Source organism: Bicyclus anynana, chromosome 18, assembly GCF_947172395.1.
Source record: "Bicyclus anynana chromosome 18, ilBicAnyn1.1, whole genome shotgun sequence".
Classification (NCBI taxonomy): Eukaryota; Metazoa; Arthropoda; class Insecta; order Lepidoptera; family Nymphalidae; genus Bicyclus; species Bicyclus anynana.
The window spans coordinates 10,924,400-10,937,385 of record NC_069100.1 but is presented as its reverse complement, the minus strand read 5'-3'; the positions used below and the strand labels follow the sequence as shown (position 1 = coordinate 10,937,385).

General features: G+C 36.0%; 1 protein-coding gene across 1 annotated transcript; it reads left to right on the top strand.

Moving 5' to 3' along the window:
* The first annotated feature begins 1,577 nt into the window (after positions 1 to 1,577).
* On the top strand, positions 1,578 to 6,062 carry LOC112051680 (cuticle protein 1). Its single transcript, XM_024090449.2, has 3 exons — positions 1,578 to 1,736; positions 4,403 to 4,584; positions 5,335 to 6,062. Exons 1-3 carry the CDS (start codon positions 1,722 to 1,724, stop codon positions 5,411 to 5,413), a joined length of 276 nt encoding a protein of 91 aa, XP_023946217.1. The 5' UTR covers positions 1,578 to 1,721; the 3' UTR covers positions 5,414 to 6,062.
* The last annotated feature ends 6,924 nt before the right edge of the window (positions 6,063 to 12,986 follow it).

The following is a 12,986-nucleotide window of genomic DNA, read 5'->3' as shown; positions in this document are numbered from 1 at the left end:
ATAGACTTCTCTGTTTTTTTTTATTCTTTACAAGTTAGCCCTTAACTACAATCTCACCTGATGGTAAATGATGATGTAATCTAAGATGGAAGCGGGCTAATTTTTTTAGGAGGAGGATGAAAATCCACTCGGTCAAGGTCTGGGTCAGGTCATACGAGTATATTGGATTTATTTAAAAAATCCTTTAAAAATTTTCAATAGCCGCCGAGTTACAAAATTTGCTACAACCCCGTGCCTCGGTGAGCATGGAAAGCGGACACTTCTGGTCGTATTATGTACTTCTATAGTACTAGATAGAGATCGCTACAAGTCTTTGTTACACTACTTTTGGTAATCCGTATTGGAGCAGTAATGGTAGGCCTAAGCAAATCCCCATACTATAATGAGAGAGATTTGATTGAGCATTGATAATGATGATTGATTGAGTTACTTAATTTATAAAATATTTAATTTACATTGAATAAAAGCCAAATTCTCAATATCACGTATGCAGACGAAGTCATGGAAAAACTATAGTAGTAAGTAAATAAATTCTGTCACAGCCTAGAGGCATCATTAAGCGTACATGTACATGTATATCAATTACACAATTTCCAAAATATACGTCTAGGACAACAACAGTATAAAAATTAACACTTGACTTATGTATGCTAACTTCCTCATTTGTCTTGCTGCTAATTTACTTGGCTGTGGATATTGAGGTCCTGCTTTTGAACATCGGGTCAGACTAAAATGATAAATAAAGCTTTTCTATACGAGGCAAGAAAGTGTTGATGTTAATTGGCATAACCACAAATACCTTCGGTCTCAAAGTCCATCTAACTCAAGGTCTATGTCTCAAAGGGGACAGCCCACGTCATTATCGATCTAACTCACTATCTTCTACGAAATATTGACCTATTTTATTCCAATTTTCAGTAAAAACCCTCAGCCCGGAGTAGCGAAATTGGCGGTATTATAGCCCCGTGTCTCGGAGAGCACATCAAGTCATCCCGGTCATCATTAACATCTGATAGTAAATTTTAGCGTGGTAGCCGGTAGGTCTAATTTCCATATCCCGTCTCCTATAAGGAGAGAGGCCTGGCCCAGTCGTATGCTATTAAAATATGTTGATAATGGTGATGATGACAAAATACGGGAATGTAAATCCACCCACTTCCCTACTCCGTATACTTAGATATTGTTAAAGGTAAGAAAAGTTCAATTATTTTAAAATTAAATTATGTCGATTTTTGTACTTTGTGAGAAAATTGGTTTTTAAATGACGAAGTTATGAGGTAACAAACATAAAAAAAACATACGCATTGAATTGAGAAAAGAAAAGTTTAATATTTCATCAACTGATCGAACCCAGAACATTTTGATTCGTAGCCGTAAAGATAACAAGGCAGTCGATACGCATATACATTGGTTACAATAAAACTGTATGAAAATAATTGTCTTATTAAATTAAAAAAAATCCGAATGCATTCCATAAAATTCCAGTCCAATTTATTTTCGCCATTGACGTCAAAGCGATTGGCTATGTTTAAAAAAAGAAAACGATGCTTATACTTCATTCATACGTTCATTCAATTTTTAACCGTATTTCATACAAATGATATGTAATATAATATCAACAAAAGGATACATTGATATCCTAGGGCACACTCGGATAGTATAAATAGTCGGCGCGTACTGGGCTACATTATCAGTCTCACTTTGTCGAGAGGATAACAAACATGTTCGCTAAACTGGTGAGAAAAGCATTTTAATATTTAATTATTTAATTAAATTAATTTATCTTTAGACATATTTAGAGTGTTTGTAAATCCCCGTGCTTGTATTCATATTTAATTACGTTCAAAGTCAAAAGGAAAATTTCATTTATTCAATTATTTTATAAATTTTATAACTCTAATCTAATTAACTTATTGTTATAAGTTCAAACTTTATAAAAATATGTTAATTGTAAATAAATAATCTTTAATCTTCAAAACCCAAGCCGAACTTTTTTAAAAGCATAACTAACCAGTAAATTTTAAATATTTAAACGGCATTTTTTATTTTTCATTTTATCAAAAAGTAATGTTGATAACTAAAGACAATAAATCAAATTTAAATGAAAAGTACTACCAGTATTTTTTTGGCAGATTTGAAGAAAACAGATTCACGAATAGAAAAATTAATTTAGGTGCAAATTTTTTTAAACTTTTAAACAAACCACTAAATATAAATTACTATTTTATTTCACAATTTTCAATTAAATTTATAAAAATTTCCTACTTTCATAATTTACGCCATAAAAGAAAAGTATTTTACTTAAGTAAAAATGTTACAAGCAAATAGAATTAAGTATATTGCCGATAATTACCGACAAATCACATCATAATTATTATATTTTGCATCTACTATCGAACAGTATACATTTTCAAAATTATTAGTTGAGCCATAACAAAATTACAAAGTTATGTGCAAAAAATTGGCGTCAATTTCGTGACATATGACCATTCAATGAAATCTACCGACGAAATTCAGTTTTACGCAAGCGACATCGCAATGTTAGTGTTATGCACCATTTACCTCAATGTACTCATATAGAAATGGATTATTTTTTGCCTAAATTACATAAAAGGCTTGAAATTTGAAAACTAACGGGCTCATGAACAAATCTAACAAAGTTCCGGTGAAATTAAAGCCTTCATTAATAATGGGACGGTACAAATAGCGTGCACTTCATACATGCAATGGACAATTAATACTATTCGCTGCCTGTCTTGGGGACGAAGGCCCTGTTTGAGAATACATTTTCTAGTTTATAGTAGTGTAATTTCTATGTCTAGTGCCTGCATCATTAACAACCTATATTCGGCTCACTATTGAGCAAGAGTCTCCTCTCAGAATGGGTTAGGCCTTAGTCCACCATGTTGGCCAAATGCGGATTGGCAGACTTCACACACGTAGAGAATTAAAAAAATTCTCAGGTATGAAGGTTTTCCTCCCGATGCTTTCCTTCACCGTTTGAGACACGTGATATTTAATTAATTCTAGTGCATACACTTGTTAATAACCTTGTGCACGCCCCTGGACTATACACTGATATAATCAAAAAGAAATCAAGCGCATAACCGTCATCTTTTCGTGCTCTCCGAAGAACTTGGTCAAACTACATAATGTATGGAAAAATTCTTAAAACAAAAATGCAATAACTTAGTATTCCAGCAATACTTCCCAGAGTGAATCGTAATTCTCATGTTTGAGGATCTACTTCCTTATAAGACCTTCGCCATCTCGATCTAACGCCATCTTGTCCTATCTTCGGTTATTCGGAGAGCATCATATGTACAGTAAATTCTAATAACGTGCGATCTAGTCATGCCAACCCAGGATCATTCTACGACCCCGTGACTTAATTCATCTGTTTTGCCAGTTTTTCCAGATTTTCTTTCTTAACAATGTATCCGAAAAGCTATAGAATATACTTGACACAGATGGTGGAAAACAAAACTTATTCTACTACTAACCTTGGACCTCACCATCCATAGTATCCATCCTCTGTACACTGAGGAAGCTATTTATCATAAAAGATCCATTAGTCTAGTATTGTCATAACAATCTAAATACCAAAACGCGACAAGTTGTTTGTCTGCCTACGCATATTCCACACAGTTATTATCAGATCGTTAGTACCTAATAAATTCAATAAATTCGGTTCCTCTATAATCTATAAACCATTCAAAGAGCCGCGTTCCATTGTTCAAATTCTGAAATTCAAATCTATTGTTGTTTTAACTAATATAAGACATAACGTTGTGGTATTACCATAAATAAGATGCAAAGTTGTTTGTTCGGTTGTTGTTTGTTTTATTAGGTAGTAAGTACTGGAGATCCTGGGTTCGATCCCCGGCTGGGCCGATTGAGGTTTTCTTAATTGGTCCAGGTCTGGCTGGTGATGCTTCGGCCGTGGCTAGTTATCACCCTACCGGCAAAGACATACCACCAAATGATTTAGCGTTCTGGTACGATGCGGTGTAGAAACCGAAAGGAGTGTGGATTTTCATCCTACTCCTAACAAGTTAGCCCGCTTCCATCTTAGATTGCATTATCACTTACCATCAGGTGAGATTGTAGTCAAGGGCTAACTAGTAGAAAATAAAAAAAAACTTGGACCTCCTTCTATTTTAGACTGCACCGTCACTTACCTCACGGCTATTCTCTAACGATGTTTAGAATAACTCGCAAGTGCGAGTTTCGAATTCACCGCTATCTTTCTCATTCTATAGTATCCTGTCAAACAGAGAAAGATAGAGGCGGATTCGAAACTCGCACTTGCGAGTTAAACAAAACATCGTTGGAGAATAGCCTAGCTTGTGTGATCGCAGTAAATTGGTCATTAAATAAACAACGCAATGATTGTCCACAGTTCATCGTCTGCGTCGTCGCCGTGGTAGCGCTCGCCCGCGAGTACCCGGCCGGCCTGCACCCCGCAGTGTGCCCCAACTACCCCTTCTGCGACACCAACACCTTCGCGCGCTTCACCCCGGAGGGCCAGCCCATCCCCGAGTGGGTCTACAACCCCTCCATCCTGCCCGTAGCACCCGCCGAGTGAGTATTGTTTTTATACGAGTAATCCTACTAATGTTATAAACGCGAACGTTTGTATGGATGTTTGTTACTCTTCAACGCCGCAGCTACTGAACTGAATTGGTTGAAATTTTAAACAAAGATGGATAATACCCTAGATTAACGCATAGGCTACTTAATATTCCGGAAAAATCAATGGTTCTCACGGGATTTGTGAAAAACTGAATTCTACGCGTACGAAGTTGCGGGCGTTCGCTAGTTAAAAGTTATAATAAAGTAACAGAACCTCACGGTATCACCCGCATAATTCCCATTCCCGTAGGAATAAAGGGTTAATAGCCCATGTTAATAATGCTGGCCCATAGTCTGATAATGCTGGCTTTCCAACTATTGAGATTTAAAAAACTTTATCCCAACTTCTATTAATAGAAGAAACTACAATGAAGAGTTTAGCACAGATACTGTCTTTTATTAAGTACTTTTTCAAAATTATCTATTATCGATACAAAATGTTATAAAGCGTATACTTAAATACATATATATGTATAGCTAAAGAAACTAAAAATAAACAACAAATCTACTATCTACTTAATAAGTAAGTCTCTAACGTTTAACAACTTTAATTTACTGTTAAAAGGGGTGCCCTTTGAAAAATACGTGTGAAGTAAACGAAACAACACAGAATTTGTGATTAAACATTCTTTATCTACATCTCTCAGTTTTAGCTCTCTTCTGTCTGCACTATTTGATAATGTCTTTATTTTGTTTCAGCCCCAACGCGAACATTGCCGCTAAATACCCAGCCAACTTCAACGCGGCGTCCTGCCCCAACTACCCATACTGCTGGTGAACAGTTTACACGCTGGCCTTCCGGACACACAGACATATGTTAATGCCAGAATTCACCACAAAACCTTTGACAAATATCTCTTTATAATCCTAGGGAAATCAATAAGTCTACTTATTGATTGCTATTCGACCTAGAGTCGAAACTTTAATGCTATTCTTAGAGTATACTTACAGTTACATGACATTCCTCTATCAACTATGCAACTACTGCATATAAGCCTTCTGTAGAACACTATAGTCCTGAATACGATGTACTACGAACAACTTGGAACTCGTTTGATGTCTTCTGTCTACTTAGTGGGAGGTTGACATCTAACTAAACTTAGAGAGGAAAAAGTTACTCTGTGAATACAATTTTACTCGAGGTTGAATGCCAAATTAGATATGAATTCAATTTTGCTCACAATTGAACGTAATTTTACACAAAGTTGAATTCAATTCTTGTGCTCCGGAATGCCGTTCAGCTTGCCTATTATTATTTGTCAATATGTTTTGTATGAATTCTGTGTAAATTAGCAATGTCACTGCCATATTTTACATGTACCTAATAAAATTGTAAATAACATGAACTGAATATTTGCTCAGCATTTTGGTTTTGTTGTAAAAATGTGTAAAAATTTTGTAAATAAATGTGGTGATTAAAACGAAAATGTTTATTATTTATTTTACTGTTTAAATGATGCAACATTGCACGATTTTGTACGCGTAGATTTATATTTATTAATGTTAGTGATATAATCAATGACAATCTTTTGCCAACTGATCAAAATTACTAACATTGTGATTTTCGTTAACATGCTTAACATTGTGATTTTCGCTAACAATTGGCTAGGAATTTGAAAAATACGGTTATTATTGATTTGATGTCAGCTAAATAGGATTTTCTGCGAGTAGATTCATCTAAATGAGATGCCCATATTAGATATTTAAATGCACATGAAAAAAGCTTTCAGTGTGTAATTTGAGGACGATTTCTTTCAAACTTTCTCATCTCTTTTGGCGAAGAAAGATCCTCTCTGTAATTCTATTATAGTTTTAGGGTAAGTATTGCTTATTCTAACGGACATATTTATAAACACGCATTCAGATTTAAACTTCAATTTTATTCAAAGTAAAGTGAACTTGTAGTGATTGGATCCATTTTACTTTGAAGAAAATTGAGTTTTCAAATCTAGAACGAAAATATTCTAGAAGATATTTCATGTCAATGTACCAAGTACCAACATATACTTACTATTCAGTCTCCGTTATTTTATTATTTTTATTGATTCTTGTTTAAAACACGAGCTAAATTATAACACCTTTTGAATTGAACGCAAATCAACATAAAACAAAAGCATTGCAAAAACAGTTGCATGTTTAAATCATTTTTTAAATGCGTCCGCCATATTAGGTCAACGCAAAGACTAAGTAACATCCAAGTGACTTATTATAGTCTCATGAAAGTATGTCATTTCAATTTATCGAAAATTAATTTACGGTCATAAAACTGTATTCTGTACTAGCACACGCCCCGCGGCGCTGTGGAAATACGGAGATAAATATAGCCTTTGTTACTCCTTAAAACGTCATCTATCTCCCAGTAAAAGTCACGTCAAAATCGGTTAAGCTGTTTCAGAGACTAGACCCTCAATAGCTCAACGGTTTGAGTGATCGGACTCATCACAGACTGGTGGTGGTTCTAATACAGTCTTTCCAGATTAGTTGGAGGGGAATGGGAATATTGGTCATATTTAAAAAGATTTGGCAAACAGATAGACAGATATATATATATATATAAATAAAAAAAAAAATGTTATTAGTAGTTATGCATTTACTGAAAAGTTAATTGATTATGGAACACGACTAAAATTCATGTGACACAACGTCGGAGTAGTTTCGAACCCATACGGGGCATACAGTCATGAGCTGGTTCTTGCCACGCGGCAAGATCCGATTAATCTATTAATCCGAAAAATCAAACAATTAATATATAGATAGTTTAAGTTATAGAAAAGCTGCTAATTTGAAATTATCAACTATCTTGAATTTCATTTGTTTAGTTCGACCGCTTGAAAGTTATGGTAATATTTCATTCCCTTTTTAACCCTACCACACTTTACATTAGTACTTATAACCTTTTTTGACAACGCTTCCGGGAAAGTACCGTATCGCGAAAATATTTTTTGCTGATGATAGGTATCTCTATATCTCTTCAGCACGAAGTAATGCTAGGCGGTTCCGTGCTGATCGAGGAGTTGGGGAGGTTATTTTAGTCCGTGCAAGTCGGACATGCCCTGCCTTCCGGCAGAAGTCCGAAGGGATTTTTTCCTCCCAGAAAAAAAAAAAGGTATCTCTATCTACCCAACGCGTGCAAAACAATAGAAGCCACTATGCAACCATGCGCAAGTGCTGCACATCCCTGTTTCGCAAAATGCAAGCTAGTTATTAAAAAAAAAAACAACGTCATTAGGGAATTTATCTTTTTTCAACGTCTTTGCAGTTTTTGAACCACTATTTTATGAGATATTGACTCAACAGGCAAATCAGCAGGATTATTATGTAATTCGGTGTATCATTCAAGTAATAAGTCACTACATTGTTTTTCATCATAATTTCGTAATTGTGTTCATCTAACATATATATATTTCTCATAATAACATATATAAATTTCATTTCACATCAAATGGCAGTGATTTTTTTGTTTAACGATCATATAACATTATTTCAACGAAAATACGTAAATAACGGTTTATCGTTGAAATAATATTACCACTTGCAACTGCCACTTCTACTCGTATATTACTACCACTTAAAGTAAAATGAAGATACTTACGTTATTTCGTTGGAAATACTATGTTACTTTATTGCATAAACGAAGATATGAATGTTTTTGTTTTTTTTTTTAAAGAGTATTTGCCATATCTTTTTTATTCCCATTCCCCTCCAACTAGTCAGTAAAGACTGTGCTAGGAGTGGATACGACAATAGAACAACGGGGCGGGGATCGAACCACCACCCTCGATGACAAGTCCGACCGCTCTTACCGTTGAGCTATTGAGGCTATACCGATATACCGATATACATACACTGCTGGTGAGATCCCAGTCAAGGGCTAAGACTACAAAAAAGAACTGTCAAGCCAGTATGGAATATTTAAAGTAAAACATTGTAACGATAATTTCCATTCAAAGAACGGCTTGTCCCGACAAGAACCTCGTTCTAAAATACCTCATTAGTGAAAAAAATAGTTCGAAATATCGCAACATTCAAGTAGGTGGATTCTTCCTTTTGGATTTTGCCGTTTATGTAAAAAAGGAAGCGTTAATTGAGTTTAATTACTTATATATTTGATCATGTTATTTGTTAATTAAACATATGCAGCAATGTTGTTTTGTCTATGTTTCATTTGCTGTTTGCTTGACGTGTTATGATCAGAAATTTCTTACGTGATTCATCAGCCGTATCTGGAACGAAGGGTTTCTATGTAAATACATATAATGAAAATAAATAGAAACACTTTAGTTATTGTAACGATAATAACAAATGAAAAGCATATTATACATATAATAGACGCAACAGGCGGTTTAATTTAAAATACAATGGCATATAAATAACTAAACGTACTACAATAATCATCATCATCATATCAGCTGATGAACGTCCACTGCAGGCCTAGGCCTTTTGTAGGGACTTCCAAACATAATGACGTCGAAATGTGTTAACTTGATGAACGGCTTACTCAGGGTGATCAGTCCTAACTAGGGACCATTCCACCCAAAATTGATGCACGGCTTGGGTGTTAGGTTATTTTCGTTACGGAAATTCTTGATTCGGTGCCCGCGCTCAAAGCCCGCGATAAAAGCTATACAATAGCTTGAATTGCGATGCGTTAAACGGATTTTTAATTTTACGGTAGATTCGTGCGATTCGTACGATGCAGATCAGTGGATGCACTTGTATGACTTTCTATACGACGAATACTACAATCTATTTGATGCGATGCGTCCGATACGTACGATTCGGATCTGTGGACGCCTACCATAAGTCGTCAGTTCTGGTCATGATCATTAACATCTGATATCTGCTGGTCTATTCACTATTTTATTTAGTCTTTATTATCAACCTATTGAAGTGGACAATATTGACAAAGTGTCATCTACATATTCGTACTATGCCTACTTATAACATGGGTATAGACTATAGTACCTACCACCAGTGGTTACCAGATAACATTTGTAATTTGTATCATAGTATGTGGATGACATTTTGTCAATTAATTTGTCTTTTATTTTGATGGGTTGATAATAAAGACCAAAATAAGAAATACGCCAGATGATCGTCAGAGTCAAACAACCCTAAACCAACCTCCCTCGGAGCAGCGTGGCAGATCTAATCTCCATATCGTACAAACACTTTCGTCGTTTATCAATACGACTGTACGGACTGTTTCACTAATAATAAAACCAATCCGGTTTCATTTAATTTAATGCAATTGACATCTGCAGCTGTCAATCACCACTGCGACGAACTATCCGGCCTTCCGAGCGGTAGCTTCACATTCGTAATGAATACCCATATCAGTCCCATATAATATTTTGACAATGCAAGGACAGTACGAGCTCAGGTACGTGTTTCCAAACAACTTTAGTGAAATGAGAGGCTGCGCTAGCCAGACCTCATTTAATATCTCACTTACCTCACTTAATGAAGGCCAGATACCATAAGTAAGTACGGTATGGTAGCCACGGTATGCGGTTTTTACTGTGATGGCTTTTGAAGGTAGATTTTAAGGGTCTAGTCCCTCAACTATAAGGCCGGCCGCAACACTCGTTTTCTGTATTCGTTTTCCCAAGGCGTAGTTTCGATTTGGAGTTCCGTGAGACTACGTTTTCCTTCATTGGGAGTGTACATTGTGTTGAATGCGTGCTCTTGCTTCAATATACATTCCGAATGAAGGTGTCTGCGGGGTCTGCGGTAGTCTCGCGTAGTGCGATGGTAGTCCAAATCGAAATTACGCAAGAGAAAAACGAGTACGGAAAACGAATGTATGCGGCCGGCTTTATATTATTATAAGAAATCCCCAATTACGTAGTTTCGCAAACTTTCGAGAAACACAGGTAAAGTTTTTTTTTAAAGAGAACCGAAGTCTCTAGTGAATTTGCAACAAAGCTAAGGGTCTGAAAACTCATTCTCTTTGGACACGATTCCTCATATCCCGTAAAAAATATATATATAAAAAAATACACTTATTTGGACTGTTGAAGAACCTGGCTACTTTTCAGTCTAATCTCAATATAGTTATTGAGATTAGATTGTGAAAAGTAGCCAGGTTTTTACGGTAAGGTAGGTTCAGGTTAGTACGGTAGGTAGTACTATGATGACCTATGATTACATATGATTACCGTTCTTACCTGTGATTACCGTATTTACCTATGATTATTGTACTTACCTGTGATTACCGTATTTACCTATGATTACCGTACTTACCTATGATAGGATAACAAGGACTTACAAACATTCAGACTTCAAATGAGGTATATCTAGCTATTGCAGGCTTCGGCTTCGATTAAAATATGGCCGCATGGCTTAATTGTGGCGGAAGAAAATGGCGGTCTATATTTGGGGATAATGACGTTTAAATTGCGAGCGTGTTCTTTAAAATACTTAATGATTGATGGAAGGTGTAATGTATCGCGGCGTGCAAGTACAATTGGATCGTTAAGTTGATTGATTTTGGACAATTGATAATAAATAATTATTTATAATTCGAGGAAACCATTAAAAATATTCGTAAAGGGCGTAAAAGTCATACATTTATTGTACTACTTTTAAACCATTATTTCGTAGTATGCCTACATATACGGGCAAAGACGTAACGCCAAGCGATATAACGTTCCGGTACGATGCCGTTCAGAAACCGTCAGTTAGTCTTGCACTTGACTACAGTCATGCTTGGTGGTAAGCAATGGTGAGGTCTAGGTTGGAGCGCGCTTGCCTAGAAAATGCCTTTTCAGTCTTGCCTTGAAATTGCACAAATTATAAGTGTTAGGAAACACAAAAGCCGGATGGGCATTCCATATCTTTGCTGTTCTTATTAGAAACGTCGACCAGTAACGTTTTGTGCGAGTCGACTGGACATCGACTACAAAAAGATGCCAATATGAACGGTGTCTCGCTGTTCTGTGGTAGAATTTTTGAGGTCCTCCGTGGCGCAGTGGTATGCGCGGTGGATTTACAAAACAGAAGTCCTGGGTTCGCTCCACGGCTGGGCCGATTGAGACTTTCTTAATTGGTCCAGGTCAGGCTGGTGGGAGGCTTCGGCCGTGGCTAGTTACCACCCTACCGACAAAGACGTACCGCCAAGCGATTTACGATGTCGTGTAGAAACCGAAAAGGGGTGTGTATTTTCATCTTCCTTTTAACAAGTTAGCCCGTTTGTAAAGGATAAAAAAGAAATGGGGACGGACGGAGTATATTGAAAATTACAGACAGACAGACAGAATAGACAGGCAACGTTGTGTTAAAGACTGGCAGTGGTATGTATAGAATACGGTCCGGGTCATGCACCTCCAACTTTTCAGTAATGTGCATTTTTGAAGAAATTAAATATCACGTGTCTCAATCCGCATTGGACCAGCTAGGTAGACTACGGCCTAACCCGTCTCATTCTGAAAGGAGACTCGAACTCAGCAGTGAGCCGAATATGGGTTGATAATGATGATGATAATGGGTAGAATAAACTTGTACCCCTTCCAAGTGAGCTCGCTTACATCTTAGATTGCATCGACACTTAACATCAGATGGGATCAAGTGCTAACTTTGTCATTGAATAAAATAATTTGTACAAAAATTTCCACTGCAATTCTTCACTGAATATCGATTGTGAAAAAGTAATCTATTTAATTTGTAAAAGTATAATAGCTTTATTTAAAGTATTTAACTTTGGAACAACATTACATAGTAGCCATTTACGAAGAAATTAGCCTTTACAGGTAATGCGTATAAGGTTTAATGAGCTTCATAAATAGGTAGCGCCATAAATTAATTGTAACATTTTTTATGGCCTTAAAAAAGAAGATGTCTAGTGATTGATGCCTTTTCTAGTTCACACCCATGGATATAATAAAGAAAAAGATACACACTTCTATACGACATTTTTCAACCAACTTAGGATAAGACAAAAAAAAATAAACAAATTATGGTCTCAAGACTCAGTTGATAACGCGTTAATTATAGTCAGAATTAGAAAGCAGAAAGATTTTTTAATGGGTTTGATATTTGTGTGTAAAAAACAGTCCAATAAGCCAAAACTATTGGACTGTTTCTACATCAATAGAAAGCTACATTATAAACGAGTAACATAGACTATATTTTATTCCCATATTCCCATTTAAGACAATTATGCACATTAGTCCGCCCCGGTTTTGATGCGCTAGTGCCCTGTCTCTACTATAAAATATCGTTGGTGTAGTACGTATCTAGTTTGATGTATCAATGGTTCTATCAGCAAAAATGGTTTACAACCTTAAAACATGTGTCGCCTAGGTCGGCGTTTATACGGTGATTGCATAATTAATTAGTGTAGTTAATAA

What these genes read in the sequence shown, in the direction of transcription:
- LOC112051680 (XM_024090449.2), top strand. An exon ending in CTGCCCGTAGCACCCGCCGA is followed by an intron (nt 4,585 to 5,334) that starts GTGAGTATTGTT and finishes ATTTTGTTTCAG; the next exon opens with CCCCAACGCGAACATTGCCG.